The following is a 24,270-nucleotide window of genomic DNA, read 5'->3' as shown; positions in this document are numbered from 1 at the left end:
AAAAAAAAAAAAAAAAAAAAAAAAACCCAAGCAATGATGGATAAGGGGGACATGGCATGGGCAATAAGTGTTGTAGGAATTTGGTGGTATGAAAGATTGTTATATTCAGAGAAACTTTGCAGAAGGAGGTGGGCTGAAAAGAAGAGGGAAGGCTTTCTGGAAAGGTAGAATCAATCATATGAGCAAAATTCAATGTGTATTAGAGACAAGGATGTATTTAACTAGAACAGTGGTTCCCAAAGTGTGGTCCATGGAGGAGTAGCATCAGCATCACCTGGGAATTTGTTACAAATTAGAAATGGAAGTTCTCAGGCCCCACTTGAGACCTGTTGAATCAGAATGGGCAGTGAGGCCCACCAGTCTGTGTTTTAACAAGCCCTCCAGGTGGTTCTGATACAGCCTAAAGTTTGAAAACTAGACTAGAGCAGAGGGTTCTTGTTTGAAAATAGTGGGCGGGGGCACCTGGGTGGCTCAGTCAGTTAAGCGTCTGGCTTCACGTCAGGTCATGATCACACGGTTGGTGGGCTGAAAAGAAGAGCCCCATGTCGGGCTCTGTGCTGATGGCTAGCTCAAAGCCTGGAGCCTGTTTCAGACTCTGTGTCTCCCTCCCTCTCTGACCCTTCCCTGCTCATGGTGTCTCTCTCTCTCTCTCAGAAATAAATAAAACATTAAAAAAAAATTTTTTTTAAAAGAAAGAAAATAGTGGGCAAAAAACTGGTAAGGATGCCTGGGAATTCACAGTGACAGACTTCAAATGTTAGGTAGGGAGTTTGTCCTTTATCCTACAGAGCAGAGTCACCAACTTGTAACCTGAAGGCTGAATTTGGCTCATAGATATGTTTTGCCTGGTTTCCACAGTGGCTTTTAGGTTTTTTTAAATATTTAATTGAAATTAGTTGTCACTGTTTAAAGACCAAATTCTACAAAGAAACCTGTACTCTCGGGGCACCTGGGTGGTTCAGTCGGTTAAACGTTCGACTTCAGCTCAGGTCATGATCATGTGAGTTCGAGCCCCACATCGGGCTCTGTGCTGACAGCCAGCTCAGAGCCTGGAGCCTGTTTCAGATTCTATGTCTCCCTCTCTCTCTGCCCCTCCCCTGCTCACGCTGTCTTTCTCTCTCTCTCAGATAAATAAAAAACATTAAAAAAAAAAAATCTGTACTTTCAGCTTATCTTAAAAATCAGAAGACCTGGCAGTACTGGACCTATCTTTAATTGTGGCAGCAATTTGTGGCAGCAGCAAGCACCTGCCAGCTTAGGTGAGATATGTACTCTCTAGTTTGTCATTGTCCCCCACCACTTCCTGTTGGTTTATAACTTTACTCACTTATATTTCCTGCTTGGCCCCAGTAAGTATTTAGATATTTGAGTTGTACCTTCCGTTATACACAGTAGGAAATTGATGAAAGTTTTAAAGAGAGTGAGGAGGGGAGCCTGGGTGACTCAGTCAATTGAGTACATGACTCTTGATTTTGGCTCAGGTCATGATCCCAGGGTCATGGGATTGAGTCCCAGGTTGGGCTTCTCTCTCTCCTCTCCTCTTCTCTCTCTCTCTCTCTCTCTTTCTGATCCTCTTCCCTACTCATGCACTCTCTCTGAAAATAAAAGAGAGTGAGGTGATTTATGTATTCATTAATTCATTCAACAAACATTGGTTAATTAAACATATATGCCAGGTTGGATAGTGTTCAAAGATCAGTGAATTCCTGACATGCTGTGGGTTAAAATCTAGTGGGAAGATGATGAAAACAACATTTTAGGAAAACATTGGCATATATTTGAGAACAGAGACATTGGTGATTGGAAGATGACTTAAGAAGCTGTCATAGTCCAAATATGAAGTAATAAAGGCCAGAATTTAGATATTAACAGGAGGACTAGGAAAAGAAAAGAGATGAGAAGGTTGTTGCAAAGGGAAAATCACCAGTTCTTCATGATAGATTGGAATATAGAAGGTATGAGAGAGAAGAATTCAAAGATGATGAGGATTTTGAGTTGTGAATTAGGAAATTTGTGATGCTACTAACAAAAGGAAATAAGAGAATCCATTTAACCCTCTCTATGTATATGGGGCAAGGGTGCCAAGGAAAGGGGGCATTTGGAGATGCCAGTTTGAAGTGTCTCTTGTTTTGAGTTTAGTGTATTGACATACACACAATATTAAGTGGGTTTTTTTTTAAATGTTTTTTATGTATTTCTGAGAGAGAGAGAGAGACAGACAGCGTGAGCAGGGGAGGGTCAGAGAGAGAGGGAGATACAGAATCGGAAGCAGGCTCCAGGCTCTTAGCTAGCCATCAGCACAGAGCCCGATGCAGGGCTCAAACCCACAAACCTCGAGATCATGACCTGAGCTGAAGTCAGATGCTTAATGGACTGAGCCACCCAGGTGCCCCAATATTAAGTGTTTTTAAAGGGAAAACTTCATTGAAATGTGAAGATTGCATACTTAAATTCTTCTTTAAAAAATATGTGTTTTTGTGAGAGCACATGGCGGGAAGGGGCAGAGCGGGGGAGACAGAGGATCTGAAGCAGGCTCTACACTGACAGGCTGACAGCAGTGAACCTGATGTGGGGCTTGAACCCACGAATTGCGAGATCATGTCCTGAGCCAAAGTCAGAGGCTCAACTGACTTGAGCCACCCAGGTGCCCCAAGATTGCATGCTTAGAAGTAGATATCACTCATTCCATCCAAGAGCATATTGGGGGAAGTTTAAGTTATAGTCAACAAAATGCATGAAGACCTTTCTTGAAAATGTTTGCTTTGGCGGCCCTATATTTTTAACCTTGTTTGAATCCTCTCTTGAATGTATACTTTTCAGATTTATGTTGCATAGGTAAGTTTCACTTTCTGGAAGAATGGAAGATACTGTATAAATTCAAAGCTTAAAAATGTATTCTGAGTATCAGTACTACCCTTAAGAGTTTAAGTCATAATTGGCTGTATACCCATGAGATCTCCCAAGAATGAATTGTAATAAATATTGCTCCATTAAAATAGTAGCCAGTGTGATTCTTCTTATGATCTTATATTTGGTTCTATCTGCCTTTTTTTTTTTTTTTTTTTTTTAAGTAACCTGTGCCCAATGTGGGTCTTGAACTCACCACCCTGAGCCACCAGACACCTCCCATATGCTTTTTTATAAAAAGTTTTTATTGGGGTATCTGGGTGGTCAGTAGGTAAGCGTCTGACTCTTGATATTGGCTCAGGTCATGATCTTGCTGTCCTGGAATCAAGCCCCATGTCAAGCTCTGAGAATTGAGTACAGAACCCGCTTGGTATTCTCTCTCTTCCTCTCTGCTCCTCCCCTGCTCACGTGCACTTGTGATCTCTCTCTCTTGCTCTCTCTCTCTGAAAATAAACACTAATAAAATTTTAAAAATAAAAGTTTTTATTGTGGTAAAATATATTACATAAAAATTGCCATTTTAACCATTCTAAGTGTGCAATTCAGTGGTATTAATTATCTTCACAGTGTTTTATAACCATCACTACTGTCTATTTCCAAAACTCTATCATCACTCTAAACAGAAACTTTGGACCTTTTAATCAGTAACTCCCATTCTCCCTTCTCCTCGACTCCTGGTAATCTCTAATCTACTTTCTGTTTCTCTGAATTTACCTAGTCTAGATATTTCATATAATTGGAATCATATGTCTTTTTGTATCTGGCTTCTTTCACTTAATGTTTTCAAGGTTCGTCCATATTTGTAGCATGTATCAGAAGTTCATTCTTTTTTTAAGTTTAATTTAAGTAATCTCTACACTCAGTGTGGGGCTCAAACTCATGACCCCGAGATCAAGAGTCTCATGCTTTTCTGACAGAGCCAGCCAGGTGCCCCAGAACTTCATTCCTTCTTATAGAAAGATAAAATTTTATTGGATATATGATCATGTTTTGTTTACATATATATTGATTGATGGACACTTGGGTTGTTTCCACCCCTGGTTGTTGTGAATAATGCTCTCGTAAACATTGGTTTAGAAATATTTGAGTCCCTATCTTCAATTCTTATGGATATGTACCTAGAACTAGGATTGGCTTGGTCCCTGTAACCATGTGCTCATACATATAATAGTAAATGGCTGCTTTTGATCACACTGTAGAATGCACAACTCATTTTTTTAACCTTTATTTTTTTATTTATAATTTATTTATAATATAAATATTAATTTATCTTAAGAGAAACAGGGACAATGCAAGTGGGGGAGGGGCAGAAAGAGAGAGAGGGAGAGAGTTCAAGCAGGCTCTGTACTGCCAGCCCAGAGCCTAATGCAGTGCTCGAACCCACGAAACTGAGATCATAACCTGAGCCAAAACCAAGAGTCGATGCTTAACCAACATAGTCCCCAAGGCGCTCCACACAACTTATTACTTGAATTCTCGACAGCCAAAAAAAGATTCAACAAAGTGCATAAGCTGTATTTTATCTACTTTGTTTATGGATTAGCTCCTTCATCACTGCCCCCCATATATTTACACACATATATTTATACAAAAATATACACTGGCTTTTAGAGGGAGTGTGACTTGCCTCGCTTTGCTGTTGATGATTTTATAAACAAGTGACTTTATAAAGTGACTGTGATTATAGTTTGAATAAGAAGAAAGTATGGAAGAGGAGAAAGAGCCCAAGGGTACTAGACTATAAGTCAGATGATAAGTGTGGTGATCTGGTTTCCAAAGACTGAACAGATTGGAAACAAGTGTGGAAAGAGATAATTGCATCAAAAATAAGCATACTGATGAGAGAAAAGAGAACTTTGTTCTTACGATTATCCACATCCATCTTCTACAGGTTGAAAAAATGGCACATTAGTTGAAGGAAACAAAGGGGAATACCTAGAAGAAGAAGAAAATATTGGTAAGTAACCAATATAAAGTAATACCCCACTTTTCCGTAGGTCAGATTTCTGCACATTTTGCTTTCTATTCCTAGCTGAGAGCTTACAGTAAATGGAAAAGGATCTATGACCCACTAAAAGCGTGTCACAAAGTCTACAACCCTTATTCTTTAAGAGAGGTCCTGATTTGCATCAGTTGACATAAAAGTCTAATAATTACGGCTCTCTGATTTATAGCCCAGTGATTTTAAAGATTTTCAAATATTATATGATGCCAGTTTATTGAAGGAATCAGGCCCATGACAACACTAATCAGTGATAACATAGCATCATGTCCAGGAAAGTTAGCTCAAAAAGCATAGCATTCTGGGACCATTTAGTGGCAGAAAGACAAACAGTCCTACAGAACTAAAGCACCTAGATATTGGGACGAGCACTGGGTGTTGTATGGAAACCAATTTGACAATAAGTTCTATTTTTAAAAAACTATAGCACTTAGAGGCTTTCCAAGTTTACAGAAAAATATAACTGCTGATCATAATCATGACCCTAAAGCATAAGTCACTTGAGAAATATTTATAGCAAGGGCACCTTTGTGGCTCAGTCGGTTAAGCAGTGGACTCTTGATTTCAGCTCAAGTCACAGTCTTATGGTTCATGAGATCAGGCCCCACATGGGGATGGGGCTTCATGCTGATAGTGCTCAGAACTGCTTCTGAGTCTCTCTGCTCCCCTCCCCCACCCCCGCTCATGCTTGTTCTCTCTAAAACATAAAAAATTTTTAGAAAAATATTAGTAGCAAACATTGCTAAAATAAAAATACATTCTTTAAAGGGGAAGCATCTTAGACATCTTTGGAAGAAATATACTTATGTGGAAGCTGTATTTCTCGCTTTATATTATAAGGTATCCTTGTAATATTTCAGTCTTTCTCATTTTTTTCATTTTGATTTAACATATTTAAAGCAGTAGATAGGTTTTCACTTCCTTTGCCACAAATTTCAGTGTAAACACTGACAAAGAGCACTGATCCTTGCAGATATTCTTCTGCACGTAAGTGCCTTCCACAATGGATAGGAGTTCAAAGGCAAAGATAGTTATTACCTTAGGTTTTCATTATATTTGCTCATTGAGGCAATATTAACCCTCTCCTGACTGGTAGTATCTTCCTATCTAAAGGTTTTTCACTTTAATGAACAGATCGGAAAAGACCTTGTGACTTGTAAAGAAAAAGGCAGCAAGAGCAACAGCTTTCTCCATGCAGTGATTATTGTAGCTAAGTCAAGCCTGAAACAATGAAGAATGAAGTCAGGCACTGCTTGATCTCATTTTGGTATACCACCCAAATGATTTCATTGTATAGAGTGGGCCTGTTTGACACTTGTCTAATGATGTTTTTATTAAAATGGAATAAAATAGAGAAGTGATCTGTTTATAGGAAAGAATTTTATACTTGTTGGTAACTACCAATGTATCCGTTCTAATTCCTTCATGGAGAGTGTTTGATCTTAGGGTTGGAGAGACCTTAGCAGATCTCATTCAACTCCCCTTTTGATCTGTGAATCCACTGGGGACAATGTGGTCAGATTTGAGCTGAGCCCGTGGGGCAAGACTCCTCTCCTCTGCCAGCACAACTCCTACTGTTGGAAAATTTCTCCTGTTTGATCTCTCCTCTTGTAGTTTCCATGCTCTTATTATAGCTTATTATTACATTATACAGGTCTTACTATAGCTGTTTGGCAGTGATCTAATACAAGTTGATTATTTAATAGCCCTTTCTTATTTTGTTGATGCTTGAAAAATGCTTGTTCTAAAATTTTTCAGTGGTTTTCATATCTATGCCAGTTATTAGTCTTATCCCTTTTTACCAAATATCTCTTTGGTATCTAAGTATTAATGTTACCATTGTCTGATTAGAAATTTTCTTTCGTAAATAGCATGAGAAAGTTGTTATAAATATTTTTAGATATTTATATTTAAAAAATATAAGTTAATGTATTTTCATTCTATACTTTCCTTGATTTAGTATTTCATTTCACTGTTAGGTTTAGTATTCAGTTATTAATGGAAGCGTGTAATTTTTTTTTTAATGTTTTTTTATTTATTTCTAGGAGAGAGAGAGAGACAGCATGAGCAGGTGAGGGTCAGAGAGAGAGGGAGTCACAGACTGAAACAAGCTCCAGGCTCTGAGCTGGCAGTCAGCACAGAGCCCGACGTGGGGCTCGAACCCACGAACCGCGAGATCATGACCTAAGTGAAAGTCGGTTGCTTAGCCGACTAAGCCACCCAGGCGCCCCTGGAAGCGTGTAATTTTAACAAATATAATGACTTGTTTACTTTTTTCCTACTCTTTCCTAAATACATTTTACTTTTTTGAAGTATTTAAATTCTTTTCACCTTAGGAACAAGCAGGATGTTTGTATGAGTTGTAGTGTTTTTTTTACTTTAATGCTTTTCCTTAAGTAAAATATTGGAATTATAACAGAAACCATGGAAAGCATCAAGTGGTGGGATATGATATTTTGAGAGAATTTAAAAGTCCATATTGTTTTTAATTTTTAAGAATTAATATCATTGAGGGATGCCTGGGTGGCTCAGTGAGTTAAGTGTTTGACTCTTGATTTTGGCTCAGGATATAATTTCATGGTTTGTGAAATCAAGTCCCATGTTGGGCTCTGTGCTGACAGCATGGAGCCTGCTTGGGATTTTCCCCCTCCCTCTCTGTCTCTGCCCCTCCCCCACTTATACACACTCTCTCAGAAATAAACATTAAAAAAAAATGATGATGGAGCAACCTGGGTGACTCAGTCAGGTAAGCGTCCAACTTCAGCTCAGGTCATGATCTCATGGTTTGGGAGTTTGCGCCCCGAATGACGCTCACTGCTGTCAGTGCAGAGCCCACTTTACACCCTCTGTCCCCTTCTCTCTCTGCCCCTCCTCCTCCTCCATTCACATTCTGTCTCTCTCAAAAATAAAATTAAAAATGAGGCAGAACACCTAGGTGGCTGTTGGTCAAGCATCCTACTCTTGATTTTGGCTCAGGTCATGATCTCATGGTTCATGAAATTGAGCCCCTGCATTGGTCTGTGCTGTCAGTCTGGAGCCTGCTTGGGATTCTCTCTCTTCTCTTTCTGCCTTTCATGTACTCTCTCTAATCTCTCAAAATAAGTAAACATTATTAAAAATGTTTAAAAAGAGTTAATATCATTAGAGTAATATGTAGCTTTCCAAATAAGAAGTGTATAAGCTCAGGGCACCTGGGTGGCTCAGTCATTTAAGCAGCCAACTTCGACTCAGGTTACGATCTTGTAGTTTGTGGATTGGAGCCTGGAGCCTGCTTCAGATTCTGTGTCTTCCTCTCTCTCTGTCCCTCCCCCACTCAAATTCTGTCTCTCACTCAAAAATAAACATTAATACTTTTTTTAAAGTGTGTAAGCTCGGTTAATAGAAATGTGTTTGGGGGAAGGGCACCTGGGTGGCTTAGTCGGTTAAGCGTCCGACTTTCACTTAGGTCATGATCTCGCAGTTCATGGGTTCAAGCCCCGCGTCGGGCTCTGTGCTGACTGCCAGCTCAGAGCCTGGAGCCTGTTTCAGTCTGTGACTCCCTCTCTCTCTGACCCTCCCCTGCTCACGCTGTCTCTCTCTCTCTCTCTCCTAGAAAAAAAAAACAAAAACAAAAAAACATTAAAAAAAAAAAAAAGAAATGTGTTTGGGGGAAAAAAAGCTGAACACAAAATATTATGCAAATACTGGTTATAACTTGCAGTAGCTTCCAAGATGGTCCCCAGTGATTCTCAACTCCTGGTATTCATGCCTATCCTCTCATACATTTCATTAACATTAGTCTGTATGACCAATAGAATATGTGGGAAGTGATAGTATATGACTTGCAGAGCTAAGTCATTAAAAAACATTGCTGTTTCTACCTTGCTCTCTCTTGGATTGCCCATCACGGAGTAAGCCAACTACCATGTTGTAAAGATATTTAAGGCTCTTTGGAGAGTCCACTTGGGAAGCAAGTGAGGCTTCCTTCTAACAACCAGCATCAACTTGCCAACCACTGAGTAAGCCATTTTGGAGGTGGGTTTTCAGCTTCACGCCTTCAGTTAACTGCAGCCTGGGGAGCCTGCATCTTGACTCCAGTGTTATGAGAGACCCTGAGCCAAAACTATCCAAGTCTCAAATTCCTAAACTACAGACACTGTGAGATAATGAATGTTTATTAAATTTTTAAGCGACTAAGTTTTGAGATTATCTGTTGTGCATCAATAGGTAACTAATATATAGCATCCCAAATATTTGTTGGTTTGATAAAACTTGGACAATGTAAATAATGTTTAGTATCCTTTAGATTCTTTTTTGGGGGGGGTTACTTTTTCACAATTTTAAAAGTGGTTAAAGAAATTTAATATCTCAATATTGCTATGGATTAATTAATAGATTCAGAAAAATAAAATTATAGTTTCTCCTAAAACAAATCAATATGACTAAATTAGGTATTCATCAGTTATATTCTCTTAAAAAATCTATGAAAGTATATGTCATTTTTCCCTTTTTATGTCACTTTGCACTTTCCTATTGTCAGTTTCTATTGAGAACTTTCTTGGACACTCCTCTAGGTACTTGGGCTACATCAGTAAATAAATATCCCTTCTCTCTAGGAGCTTATATTCTATCAGAGGAACACAGATAATAAGCATAATATATAATCTGTCTAACATGTTAGAATGTGGTAAGTGCTATGGAAAAAAGATTAGAGTAAAAGGAATGAGAAAGCAGGCAGAGGTAAGGCCATATGAGGGAGAGAGGTTAATATTAAAGATACATCTCATTAAGAAAGTAGCATTTGAACAATGATTTGAAGGAGTTGTAGGAATTTATCAAGTAGATGCATATTTCAGACAGTGGGGCCAGCTAGAGCAAAGGCCCTAAGGCCAGAGCATGTTTGACATATAAGCACGCAGAGGTCTGTGTTGCGAGGGAGTGAGTAAGGTTAAATTTTAGATAAGGTCAGAGAGGTAATGGAGAGGGAGGCCGAACAGGTGGATCCATGAAAGCTGTGGTTGGAATCTTGCTACCCTGGGGGAAAGGGGGAAGTCTCTGCTGGATTTTGCAGAGGAGAGACATGCTGTAACATTTTAAAAGGATAACTTTGTTTACTTGTTAAAAATTGACTCTATCCACGTTTTAGCTATTGTGGAGAGTGCTGCTATGAACATTGGGGTACATGTGCTCCTATGCCTCAGCATTTCTGTATCCCTTGGGTAAATTCCTAGCAGTGCTATTGCTGGGTCATAGGGGAGTTCTATTGTTAGTTTCCTGAGGAACCTCCACACTGTTTTCCAGAGGGGCTGTACCAGTTTACATTCCCACCAACAGTGTAAGAGCCTAAGTGTCCATCAACAGATGAATGGATCAAGAAGATGTGGTTTATCTATACCATGGAATACTACATGGCAATGAGAAACAATGAAATCTGGCCATGTGTAGCAACATGGATGGACCTTGAGGGTGTTACGCTGAGCGAAATAAGTCAGGCAGAGAAGGACAAATATCATATGTTTGTACGTATAGGAGGATTAGTAGGAACTTTACTGAGGATCATGTGTGAGAAGAAGGGCGGAAATGGTGGGGGAAAGGGAGAGAGGCAAACCATGAGAGACTCTTGAATGCTGACAAAAACTGAGGACTGATGGATGTGGGGGGGAGGGAGGGATGGGCACTGAGTGTTATGTAGAAACTAATTTGACAATAAACTATTTGTAAAAAAAAAAAAAAGATGCAGTAAAAAAAAAATAAATAAAAATAAAAAAAAAAATTGACTCTAGGTGGGGCACCTGGGTGGTTCCGTTGGTTAAGTGTCCAACTTTGGCTCAAGCCATGATCGATGATGAGTTCAAGCCCCTTGTCAGACTCTATGCTGACAGCTCAGAGCCTAGAGCCTGCTTCACATTTTGTGTCTCCTTTCTCTGCCCCTTGTCCCACTCACATTCTGTCTCTTTCAAAAAATAAACATTAAAAATTTTTTTAAATAAAAAAAGGCTTTAGAGGAGTAAAAGCAAAAGCAGAGATCTGTTGGGGCACCTGGGTGGCTCAGTCAGTTAGGCTCCTGACACTTGATTTCGGCTCAGGTCCTGATCTCCTGGTGGGATCAAGCCCTGAATTGGGCCCTGTGCTGACAGCACAGAGTCTGTTTGGGATTCTCTCTCCCTCTCTCTTTGCTTCTCCCTTGCTCACTATTGCATTCACATGTTCTCCCTCTCGCCCTCTCTCAAAATACATAAACAATTTTTTTAATGTATTTATAAGCATAATAATGCACTGGGGTGGCTCAGTCAGTTAAGCGTCTAACTTTGGCTCAGGTCATGATCTCACAGTTTGTGAGTTCAAACTCCATGTCAGGTTCTGGGCTGACAGCTCAGAGTCTGGAGCCTGCTTTGGATTCTGTGTCTCCCTCACTCTCTGCCCCTTCCCCACTCATGCTTTGTGTTTCTCTGTCTCTCAAAAATGAATAAACATTAAAAAATAAATTTTTTAAAAAAGCAGAGCTCTGTTAAGACAGAGTAAATCACATCATGAGAGATGATGGTGGCTTGGGTCAAGGCGGTAGCAATGAGTGATCAGAAATGGTCAGATCCTGGAAATATAATGAAGTTCTGGTTCTAACCGGCAGGAAACAGATCAAAAGTTCTTGGTCATATACAGGAAGCAGATCAAACTACTGTAAGACTTTTGCATATTGACGCCAGTCTAACTTTCCAGCTTCATCTCTGATCATTCTCTGCTCTACCTTCTCTTCCCACCCTCAAATCCATTTTTCCCTGGAGTCATTCTCGGTGACCCTTCCTGGGTGACCTAGTGGTTAAAACTGAGGGCTGTGGTATTAAACCATCTGGGTTTGATTTCTGGCTCTTTCCACTTACTATGTGGTCTTACATTACTTGGCTTCTTATGACTCAGTTTTCTCATTTCTAGATTGGTAATGTTAATAAATAGAACCTACCTCACAGAGTGGTACTGTGAGATTAAATGAGATAATGCATGTAAAATACTTAACATAGTGCTTAGCTAGGATTAAGGTACCAATAAATATTAGCTGATATTATTATTATTACATCAGATTGTACTCCTTTGGCCACAGTTCTCTGGATTAAGTGCTAACCCCATCTTCTATACCCTCCGCCACTAATAGTGTCCCTTTTTGTTTCTGAAATCCATGTGACCCATTTTTGAGGAAATAAAAAATGAAATCAAGCCATTCATAATTTACCCACTGTTTTCATCTTTTTATAGTCCCTCGGGTTTTTATCCACATGTCTATATTATTTTTGTAGTTCTATTCATTTTTTACAATCAGTTCAAATGCTGTCTCATGATGCCTTTCCTAATCCTGTCGGTAAGTTAGTCCTTTAAGGCCTCAGGCTCCTTCAGTGTTTTTATGATTAACTTGAAGATGCGGTTATTTGTGTTTATGTCTGTCACCTCTGCCAGACTGAGCATCTTGAATAAAAAAGTCTGTTTATTCACGTTTAATTCTCAAGCACCTAGCACTTAGTGGGGATCAGTGAACATTTGTAGAATTAGACACTGGAATGGAGCCTACTAAGGCTTCCATTACATGTAACGGCCAGATTCATATTTGTGATACTCTCTTGCTCAAAATCTTCAATGACTTCCCATTGCCTACAGAGTTTAGCCTCCACTCAGCCAAGTGTTTGGTGTCCTCTCCTGTCTAAATTGAATTTGCCTTTCCAACTTTATTTCCTTATTACAGTTAGTCAAACTGACGTGTTCACTATTCCCCAGGGGCTTCCGTCTCTTTTCTACATCCATGTCTTGAATCATTGTTTCCTGAAAAGCGCTCCTCTCCTGTCTTAATGCCACTTCTCAGGACCTTCTTCAAATGCCACTTCTTTTATAAAGCCTTCTCAATTATTCCAGCTGAAAATAACCTCTCCCTGTTTTAAACTCTCAGAGTATCGCAGCTGTGCTGTCACATTTTAACTCTACAGAGGTAGAGCTGGTACCCTCTTCCCCAGTGCTTTTGTCTGCAGTTATTATTAGTTCAATTGTACCAAGTCTATTTATGAGAAATGTACTGATGTTTAACATGTTCCAGGCTTAGTACTCGGGTTTGCAAATACAAGAGATCTCATGTACCCTCACCTTAGGCACTCTTCAAATAGCAAAGGGCTCCAGAGCTCTGGCCCTTGGTATTGGGTATGTAGGTCCCAACTTATATTCCCAAATGAAGCATTGCTCACTGTGCTGAATCTATTTCATACTTAAATTAGACAAGTTTTGCTTTTGCTTTGCTTGACTAACTTATGCTTTAGGTGGTTTGGCTAATACATTTCCATAGTTCATCTTATTTAAAGTTATCATTCTGGTTACATTTTAAACTTGCTTTGTGTTTAATTTTTAACTTCTCTAAAGCTAGCTTTTCTGTGGAGCTCAGATGAATTGGCAGTGGGAGCTTCAAAGACTTTTTGGTGCACCTTTCCAGTTACCTAACCCATTCTGTTATTTTAAACTGTTGAGAAATACTGTGTCATTTTATTCAGGTCACTCAATACTTGTTTAGAGAGGGAATAGAAGGACTTAAATAACAATCAGGTGTTCCCATGGAACTGTATAAGGAAAACCAGTCCATTCTTTGAAATATGATTCACTGCTTACAGAACCATCATTCCTCACACCTGTGCTCTGTTCTGGTTCTGTATACTACCATCTCTTTAATACTTAAAGTTCTCAGGATTCTCCTTGTGTCACTTCACCAGGCTAATTCCTACCTCTGATTCAGGACCCAGCTTAGGCCTCTTATCCCTTAAGGCGCCTCCCTCTTCCTTCCCAACTCCATCCGTCCTCTGAGATGTAACTCTGAAATGAGTTAACTTGCCTCTTAGGTTCATTCCTAAAACATTCTATGCGTATTCCCATGAGAGAACTTACCACAGTATGTACAGTATAGCTGTTGGTTTATTTGGCTGTTTCTTCTAGGAAGCTGAAGTTTCCCCAAGAGTTGGGCCTGGATCTAATTCCTCTTTTGTATCTAGAAGATAGGAATGTCTGGTATATATTTAAATGCTTATTTTTTTTAAATATATGACCTTTTTATTTACTTTAATTTTTAAAAAATATTTATTTAAAAGTTTATTTGAGAGAGCATGCACGTATGTGCAGGAGAGGGGCAGAGAGAAGGGGAGAGAGAATCCCAAGCAGGTTGTGCAACTATGAGCCTAGAGCTCAACATGGGGCTTGATCCCATGAACCACAAGATCATGACCTCAGCTGAAACTGAAAGTTGGATGCTTAACTGAGCCACCCAGGTGTTCCACATTCAGCAAATGCTTATGAATTAGACAATTCAGTGTCCAGGTTTCTAAGTTCATCTCAAGGAAAGAAGCTACCAAGGAGTGGACTAAGGTTGTAAAAACATGAAATAATTAGGGAATTAATAACATTATTACATAGTTATATATTTTGTAATTGTAAATATAACCTGTAATATCCTGCATAAAAACACAGAATTCAGTTCCTAAGCAACTTCTGCCCTACAAACAATAATCTACTAAGTTGAAACTTAACTATTATAAAAGTAGATGAACCAGACAATCATGTGTACCCAGAAAAAGGTGGATAAGGTAGGAGTGAAAGATCAAGAAGGGAGTAAGTTAGCAAAATGCCACGTAGTTGGTTGCAACCTAGCACAAAGGTGAATGTGGTTCACGAACCTGGTTGATTAGAAGGGTTGAAATAGGAGCAAAGAGCAAAAGGCAACCAACAGTGAAAGCAAGGATTCACGGGAACAGGCAGACATGAGCAGGTGAGCACCCAAATGGGGCCCAGGTTCTGTGAGATTGTGGTATGTCTGGGTGACATGGAAGAAGGGAATCTGGAGTGTGAAGCTCTGGGGAAGCTGACCAGGGAGTATTAGTGTTTCCTATAGAGACAAAGATAATATTGAAAAGACCTTGGAAGGAAATGAGAATAGTGACAAACACTAGCTAGCACCAAGGTCTCAAAAAAATTGAAGAGGAGGCTTTACGGGGGTGAATGAGAGAGTGAGCAAGAGATGTTGAGAAGATCATTTCTGAAAGGAATGAATTTCAGTATACTGATGTGTATACTCCCCAGTCTGTAGAAAGTAAACTTGACTATCTGTGTTGTTTTGAATAGCATATAAAACATATAATTGACATATTTGAAGAAACAGTCTTGCTTTGGAAGTTTGGAATCGTGATCTTCCAGTGGGAATGTAATTAACCTTTTGGAAAGAAGTCATCCTTACATGAGGATGGGACAGAGCAGGGAATATGAAGAAAAATCCCACAAAAGTAGTAAACTATACAAAAGGTGGAAAACGCTATGGGGAAAAAAAATAAACAGGAAAGGAAGATAGAAGATGTGCATGTAGCCAGGTGGGCTGTACTTTTAAATTGAATAGACAGGGAAGGTCTCAAGAAGGTGACATTTGAGCGAAGACTAACGAAGTGAACGAGCAAGCTTTGCAGGCTGCGGTCATGTAAGAGAGGATCCCATGCTACACACTCTAAATTGTAAGCCTTTCTAATACCATTCTTAACTACTCTTAAAGAAAAATGAGAGTGGAAGTGGTGTTAGAAAGTAGGGATTAAAAGCAGAAGGGGCATTTTATGTTTTCATCCTTTGCTTTCTCTAAGCTCTGTTTAGTTTCACACTAAACACCTGGTATGACTCTGCACTTTTTCACTTCATGAAAACAGATACCTAGAATGCATTTTTTTTCCACGTGAAATCTCTTTTGGAAGAAAAACAGATGTTTGCTTAATGGAAATAGAAGCTGGAGAGGATTTTCCAGAAACCACAATAATAGAGAAAAAAATGAGAGAGCCCTAAGCTGCTGCTCTGGAATTAGTCACAGAGGTGGAGGAAAGCTGGTGACTGGAGAGCCCTAAATGCTCTTCGTGAGGGAGAAAAGGGACCAAGGACTGGATATAGTTTGAAATCTCGTCATGGCAAGGATCCATTAATACTCCAAGAATCTGAAATGGTTATTTCTGTTTTCACTTATTTAGATTGATCTACATGACCAGTCTGTCTGCTGTAAAAGAAGAATCAGCCAAAGGGTGATTTAAGATGTGAGTATGAATCTGGCCAAGCAGATGCTCTATTTCAGTGTTGTTTTCCTGGGATAAAATTTTCTTCGAGACTCAAAAAGTTGTTTTCTTTCCCCCCTAGTCAAAACCTTTATTCTTAACTATGGACTAGAACTCCAGCCTTGAACTATGTTCAAACTGATAATTCTAATTCTGTCTTTTAGTACCTCAGAACTACTGTAGTTTAAAAAATTTTAAACTCCAAATGCAATTAACTTCAATTTGCATTATTTAAAAATGTTTATTTTAAACATTTTAAACATTATATTTAATCATTTTAAACATTATACTTAAACATTAATATTAAACATTAAACAAGCAGGGGAAGGGCAGAGAGAGGATTGGAAGCAGGCTCTGTGCTGTCAGTGGAGTGAGCCAAATGCAGGCTCGAACTCAGTCCCCAGGCACCCCTCAATTTGCATTATATTATACAATATGTCACCTATGGAAAGAGAGGCATTTTGATAAAATGAACCCTAGGAGGTCAACAAACTTGAGAATGACTGAGAATCCTCCATCTATACTCCAAATATACTGAGTATTCTATTAGAGATAAGGGAACCAAATATACTGAGTATTCTATTAGAGATAAGGGAACCAGACAATAGGAACTTCGGAATTAGATCTTATGTAACTAGTTACTGTGATTTACGTAAGGAGAAGTCTAGAGATGAAAGCTGGAATGGAACTCTCAAAACTATTTTGAGCAAAATGCATAAAGGGCCATTAATTGAAGCCTTACATGTTAGAGGATCGATATGGCATTCTTCATGAATACCAGGAAAAATAGAGCCTAGAGCAGAGAAAATACAGCTTATCCAAGAGACATTTTTGCATGTAACCCTACTCCAGGTTTTCAGTATCATTTGTATTCAAACTGCTATAATGATCTAAAACAAGTAATGCTGAACACTAATGCTAAGATTTTTGTCTTTGCTATGAACATATAAAGAAATATAAGCAATAATTTACCATAAGGGAGGGTTTTAGAATCAGAGAAGAAGAAAGATTGGCCAAGGTAAAGACTGATTTCTGATCAAGATTTCATCATTGACCTGCTTTATGACTTTCAACAAATCATTGAGCCTCTCTGGCTTAATTTGCCAATCTGCTTTCACTTCTTACAAGGATATCATGGCCTGAAACCTGTGAAATATGTTTTTTAAAATTGTAATGGTCAGGGCTCCTGGCTGGTTCAGTTGGACTGGAAGAGTATGCAACTCTTAATCTCTGGGTTGTGAGTTTAAGCCCCACATTGGATATAGAGATTACTTAAAGAAAGAAAGAAATTTAAAAAAAGAAGACCTATAATGGTCCATTTAAGTGTTTTTAAATTAAGTTGATTTCCGTAAAATGTGATTGTATGTACAAGCCACTGGCAATATTATTGGTCACAGGTAGCAGAAGCCTGTGGACACCCAGATACTAGTGATTTTATAACTTTTTTGTAACTTTATAACTTTAATTCAGAAATTGAAACATTATCAATCAAAAAAGACAAAAGAGAAGGAAAGTGGGAGGGAGAGAGGGTTAATATATGATCTAAAGACAAAATTGTCTGGGGCGCCTGGGTGGCTTAGTCGGTTAAGCGTCCGACTTTCGCTTAGGTCATGATCTCGCGGTTAGTGGGTTCAAGCCCCGCGTCGGGCTCTGTGCTGACTGCCAGCTCAGAGCCTGGAGCCTGTTTCAGTCTGTGACTCCCTCTCTCTCTGACCCTCCCCTGCTCACGCTATCTTTCTCTCTCTCTCCTAGAAAAAAAAAAAAAAAAAAACTTAAAAAAAAAATAAAGACAAAATTGTCAAAATGGAAAGAAGACAATTGGACTCAACAATAAGAGCAGGGTGGCAGAGAGCCTTGAGCATGAGGGATCCACCTTACAACTGAAAGCAGAGAATAAGGAAATATATTTTAAATCCTAGTTTTCTATTGCAACAAGGTACTCTTCAGGAAGAGGTGCCAAGAGCCTATGTTACTATGATCTAGCTCATTGGCTGCTTATAAAAAATAGAGAAAGAATATCTTAGGGAAGGGGGTGGGATTTCTATAGTAGGTGTTTAAACCAAAGACCAGTTCATCTAACTGTGTGTGTCTTTTGTCCTATAAGCCACTGCAGGTGTGTGAACAGCACTGCTACGACAAAAGCCTAAACTCACCACATCTTGGGAGGAGAATGGCCACTGCATGGAGGGCAGCCTTTCTCATGCTGGTGACATCCTGTGTTTGTAGCACTGTCTTCCACAGAGACCAACGGACTTGGTTTGAAGGTGTCTTCCTGTCTTCCATGTGCCCCCTGAATGTCAGTGCTAGCACATTGTATGGAATTATGTTTGATGCAGGGAGCACTGGAACACGAATTCATGTTTACACCTTTGTGCAGAAAATACCAGGTAAGTGCAACTTGTATCCCCCCTTATCAGTGCCTATTAATCTACACTTCAGCCTCTCCTTCTAGAAACGAATGTGCTAAGAGTATGTGATACGAATAACAGAATTTTTTTTTTAACATTTATTTTTTGAGAGAGAGAGAGAGACAGAGCATGAGTGAGGGAGGGGCAGAGAGAGAGGGAGGGAGGGAGAGAATCCAAAGCAGGCTCCAAGCTCTGAGCCATCAGCACAGAGCTAGATGTGGGACTCAAACTCATGAACCGTGAGATTGTGACCTGAGCCAAAGTCAGACACTCAACTGACTAAGCCACCCAGACACCCCAATATGAATAACAGAATCTTAATTTTGGATGATAATTGAACATATACTTTAATTCACTGTGAAATTAAAGAGATCTGGGTTGCCTGTAATCTGAAACCTATATGTTCAATAAATATAATTGTAATTTGTCCTTTTCTCTAAAGGTAGTTGATCCTTCAGGGTCCAGAATATTGAGAATATTGGACGTGGTCTTGAGAGAGAATCACTGCCATCCTTGGAGAAGGAGATGAGAGGACCCTGAAGATTAACTTTTTCTGAATTTCCAGTGTTCTCAGGTTACATATAGAGCTTAGGAGCAGGAGTAGGAGGTGTCCACCCTGAGAAATGGCAGAGGGACTCAAGAATTGCCTGTCATCTTCTGTCCCTTTAATCAATACTCCTACAAGCCACTCCTCACAGGTGGGATTACTTGCAATGGCTTGGAGGAATAGGTTAATCTAGTAGGTCATATGATAGAGAGCCCACTATCAGAAACAGGCTAGCTTTTGGTAACCAGCCATCTGTCTTCTGTTTTCTTCCGTGGACAAAATAGGCCAGCTTCCAATTCTGGAAGGGGAAATTTTTGATTCTGTGAAGCCAGGACTTTCTGCTTTTGTAGATCAACCTAAGCAGGTGAGTTTTTTATAACTAGATGTTTAAATTCTCAATGTTTTGTTAACTTTACCATGCTGCTGCTGTTAAATATCTCATGCTGTTCAGGGCTGATATTGAGGACATGTGTAAGATCAGTTTTCTGTCCTCAGCTATACTCTGAGTATGTCTTCAGATATACTCAGCTATACTTGTACACCCCAAGCTCACTAGGGCTTGGGCAGAATGAAGCTAGAATAGATTGTGGATATGCAGGGATGATACCATTTTTTTGGGAGATTGCTCCCTTTGTATTTACTATTTAAGACTTTGAGTTGAAGTCATCAACTGCATTGATTAATGTAGATGGAGAAGATAGACATGGAGTTCTATAAGGTATGAGGTATAAACATGGCAGTTGAGGAACAGTAGACCCAATGAACTTCATTTCAAGGTACCCTGATATAGGACAGATCATGCATGCCTATACTGTAGAAATTAGGGAAGGACTCATGAAAACAAAAATCTTTGGTATTGAGGATGTATAGAGAGTTTTGTCATGACTGTATTTCACATTTGAGCACCCATAACATGCCATACCCAATGTGTCAGAGGCTGTACTCAAATAGAATAAGGCAGAATGTTGAACTTTGGTAGCAAATGTAAAGGTATTGTTACAAGCATAGTCATTAACCAAAGGAAAAACTTCTATTAAAAATGGCTTGGGATAGGGGGAGAAGAAGGGCGGAAATGGTGGGGGAAAGGGAGAGAGGCAAACCATGAGAGACTCTTGAATGCTGACAAAAACTGAGGACTGATGGATGTGGGGGGGAGGGGGAGATGGGCATGAAGGAGGGCACTTTGGGGATGAGCACTGAGTGTTATGTAGAAACTAATTTGACAATAAACTATTTGTAAAAAAAAAAAAAAAAAAAAAAATGGCTTGGGATACATGGCTGGCTCAGCTGGTAGAGCATGTGATTACTTAAAATCTTAGGAAAAAGAATGGCCCGAACTTGAAGACCTGGGAAGATGTTTATTTTCTCAGCTCACTAGTATGAAATGGTAAATGCATCAGAAAATTAGGAGCTGTCAAAAACTGATTGGACATTTAGAGAAGATTTTGTTGTGGTTGCTAATAATTATAATGATTGAGAGGTAGCAGTATGTTGTTAGATGTTCACTCAGGGAAAACAGTGGTTTTAAAATAATGGTTTTTAATTTCATAAATTGAGTATTTACTCTGTCCTGTGTGTGTAGGTGGTGTGATGCAAAAATGAACCTGGTAGGTTCTGTCCTTCCCAGAGATCATAAAACCTGTAGCATAGTAACAGCTACACCAGCATTTGTGTGCACCTACATGCAGTCTGCTTCATGTAATGCACTTAGCAGTTTTGCAGTGGGATGAGGCATATCTCCCATTGCAGAGTTGAGGAAACCAAGTCCCTATGTGAAGCCACAGGGCTAGCAAGTCTTCTAACTCCAAATCCAGTAGTTTTTTTTTTTTTTTAATGTTTTATTTATTTTTGAGAGAGAGAAACAGTTGAGCAGGGGAGGGTCAGAGAGAGAGGGAGACACAGAATCTGAAACAGGCTCCAGGCTCTGAGCTGTCAGCACAGAGCCCAACGCGGGGCTTGAACCCACAAACCATGAGATCATGACCTGAGCCGAAGTCGGAGGCTCAACCGACCGAGCCACCCAGGCGCCCCTAAATCCAGTTTTCTTCACTGTACCAAACTTTCTAGCCTGAAGCTAATTTATGAAACACAAAATAACAATCAGTTAAAATGACCATGCTATAAAAAAAATCATTTTTTATCATTCAACCAAAATGAAATAGATTTTTCTCCAAAGAAGCCTACTTCTGTAGGTTTCTTCTCCTATAGCGCAAAGAGTGGTTGGAGCCCCCTGCTTCCTCACTTCTATTATCCCCCAGAACATGTTGAGGGAATAGACAGTTGCCACTAAATGAACTATCCACTGAATGAGTGGGTCATCTCTTTTGAAGGGTGCTGAGACTGTCCAAGGACTCTTAGAGGTGGCCAAAGATTCAATTCCACAAAGTCACTGGAAAAGAACACCAGTGGTCCTGAAGGCAACAGCGGGACTGCGCTTACTGCCAGAACAAAAAGCCCAGGCTCTGCTCTATGAGGTAATCTTCGAAGTCCTTTGCATGTCAGATGATTCTTTTTCCCTTTGTGAATACTTTCCTTATGGAGTTTTAGTTCTTTGCAATGTGACTGCTGCCTTTAGTATTCCACCGTTGCTGAAGCACTGCGGTAACTGGTCTCTTGTTCTAGCTACTCACGTTTTTAAACATTACTCTTGAATTTATACAGCTTTTCCTAAAGAACATGTTTTGTATTTTTGACAAATACAAAAGTTTCCTTGCATACCTTTGCAGTCAGTTTATTCCTCCCCTGAAGCCAGACAACCACTGACCTGCTTTCTATCACTGTAGATTAGTTTTGCTTGTTCTTACATTTCGTATAAATGGAATTATACAGTTTATGTTTTTTACATCTTTTTTCCTCTCAGCATAAAGGTTTTTAAATTAAATTTTTATTTAATTCCAGTATAGTTAACATACAGTGTTACATTAGTTTCATTTTTGAGAGAGTACGAGCTGAGGAGGGGCAGAGAGAGAGGGAGACACAGTATCCAAAGGAGGCTTCAGGCTCTGAGCTGTCAGCACAGAGCCCAATGTGGGGCTCAAACCCATGAACCACGAGATCATGACCTGACTGAAGTCAGACGTTTAACTAACTGAGCCACCGAGGCACCTCTTGATGCATTTGTAAATGAAATTATTTTAATTTCTCTTTCTGCTGCTTCATTATTAGTATGTAGAAATGCATACTAATATGCATTAATATGATTTCTGTACATTGTTTTTGTATCCTACAACATCACTGAATTCATTTATCAGTCCTCGCAGTTTTTGGTCAAGTCTTTAGGGTTTTCTGTATGTAGTCTCATGTCATCTGCAAATAGTGAAAGTTTTACTTCTTTACCAATTTGGATGCCTTTTATTTCTTTTGGTTGTCTGATTGCCATGTCTAGGACTTCCAGTACTATGTTGCATAAAAGTGGTTAAGAGTAGACAGCCTTGGGGTGCCTGGGTGGCTTAATCGGTTAAGCGTCCGACTTTCGCTTAGGTCATGATCTCGCGGTTCGTGGGTTCAGGCCCCGCGTCGGGCTCTGTGCTGACTGCCAGCTCAGAGCCTGGAGCCTGTTTCAGAGTCTGTGACTCCCTCCCTCTCTGACCCTCCCCTGCTCACGCTCTCTCTCTCTCTCTCTCTCTCTCTCTCTCTCCTAGAAATAAATAAAAACCTTAAAAAAAAAAAAAAAAAAAGAGTAGACAGCCTTGTTGTGTTCCTGAACTTGGGAGAAAAGCTCTCAGTTTTTCCCCATTGAGTGTGATGGTAACTATGGGTTACCATAGGACTTTTCACATAGGACTTCATTATGCTGAGGCATGTTGCTTATAAACCCATTTTGTTTATTTTTTTTTTTATCATGAACGGATATTATACTTTGTCAGATGTTTTTTCTGCCTCTGTTGAAATGATCATATGGCTTTTATCCTTTCTCATATTGATGTGATACATTACGTTGATTAATTTGCAAATATTGAACCAGCCTTGAATCCTGGGAATAAAACCCACTTGATCGTGGTAAATGGTTTTTTTATGTATTGTTGGATTTCGTTTGCTAGTATTTTGTTGAGGGTTTTTGCTCCATCAGAGGTTTTGGCTTGTAGTTCTCTCTTTTTTTTTTTTTTTTGGTATCTTTATCTGGTTTTTGTAACAGAGTAATGCTGGACTTATAGAATGAATTTGGAAGTTTTCTTTCCTCTTCTATTCTTTGGAATAGTTTGAAAAGAATAGGTATTAACTCTTTATTTATTTTTTTGATGGTGAGGATGGATACCTAACTTTTATTTTTTTTTTAATTTTTTTTAGTTTATTGTCAAGTTGGTTTCCATATAACACCCAGTGTTCATCCCAATAAATGCCCTCCCCCATACCCAAAGCCTCCCCTCTCCCTCTCCCCCACCCCCATCAGCCCTCAGTTTGTTCTCAGCATTCAAGAGTCTCTCATGGTTTGCCTCCCTCCCTCTCCCCAGCTATTTTTCCCCTTCTTCTCCCTCATGGTCCTCCGTTAGTTTCCTCCTAATCCACCCATACATGCAAATATATAGTATCTGTTCTTCTCTGCCTGACTTATTTCGCTCAGCATAATACCCTCAAGTTCCATCCATGTTGCTACACATGACCAGATTTCATTCTTTCTCATTGCCATGTAGTATTTCATTGTATTTTTTTACCACATCTTCTTTATTCATTCATCAGTTGATGGACACTTAGGTTCTTTCCATGTTTTGGCTATTGTTGAGAGTGCTGCTATGAACATTGGGGTACATGTGCCTCTGTGCATCAGCACTCCTGTATCCCTTGGGTGGATTCCTAGCAGTGCTACTGCTGGGTCATAGGGAAGTCCTATTGTTAATTTTTTTAAGGAACCTCCATACTGTTTTCCAGAGGGGTTGCACCAGCTTACATTCTGACAGTGTAGAAGGGTGCCCATTTCTCCACATTCTCGCCAGCATCTATAGTCTCCTGGTTTGTTCATTTTAGCCACTCTGATCGGCGTGAGGTGGTATCTCAGTATGGTTTTGATTTGTATTTCCCTGATGATGAGGGAAGCTGAGCATCGTGTCATGTGTCTGTCGGCCATCTGGATGTCCTCTTTGGAGAAGTGTCTGTTCATGTCTTCTGCCCATTTCTTCACTGGATTGTTTGTTTTTCGGGTGTGGAGTTTGATGAGTTCCTTATAGATGTTGGATACTAGCCCTTTAACTGATATGTCATTTGCAACTATTTTTTCCCATTCCGTTGGTTGCCTGTTAGTCTTATTGTTTCCTTTGCCGTGCAGAAGCTTTTTATCTTGATGAGGTCCCAGTAGTTCATTTTTGCTCTTGATTCCCTTGCCTTTGGGGATGTGTCAAG

At 39.5% G+C, this 24,270-nt stretch overlaps 1 protein-coding gene across 7 annotated transcripts in view; it reads left to right on the top strand.

Annotated features, from left to right (window-relative positions):
* Positions 1-24,270, top strand: part of ENTPD5 (ectonucleoside triphosphate diphosphohydrolase 5 (inactive)) — a 42,978-nt gene that overhangs the window by 4,002 nt on the left and 14,706 nt on the right. For 3 of the 7 annotated variants that reach the window (XM_039232305.1, XM_039232307.1, XM_039232303.1), the window contains exons 3-8: positions 1,169-1,259; positions 4,799-4,864; positions 15,901-15,963; positions 18,086-18,368; positions 19,221-19,300; positions 21,267-21,410. In XM_039232305.1, the coding sequence (XP_039088236.1) occupies positions 18,152-18,368; positions 19,221-19,300; positions 21,267-21,410 (441 nt within the window). In that variant the 5' untranslated portion in view covers positions 1,169-1,259; positions 4,799-4,864; positions 15,901-15,963; positions 18,086-18,151. Of the gene's footprint in view, positions 1-1,168; positions 1,260-4,798; positions 4,865-15,079; positions 15,102-15,900; positions 15,964-17,863; positions 17,918-18,085; positions 18,369-19,220; positions 19,301-21,266; positions 21,411-24,270 lie in introns of those variants that run through there. The other 4 variants (XM_039232309.1, XM_039232306.1, XM_039232308.1 and 1 more) reach the window with 4 other exon arrangements.

Source organism: Hyaena hyaena, unplaced genomic scaffold (assembly GCF_003009895.1).
Source record: "Hyaena hyaena isolate Hyena2069 unplaced genomic scaffold, ASM300989v1 scaffold_65, whole genome shotgun sequence".
Classification (NCBI taxonomy): Eukaryota; Metazoa; Chordata; class Mammalia; order Carnivora; family Hyaenidae; genus Hyaena; species Hyaena hyaena.
This window is presented reverse-complemented; position numbering and strand designations above follow the sequence as displayed.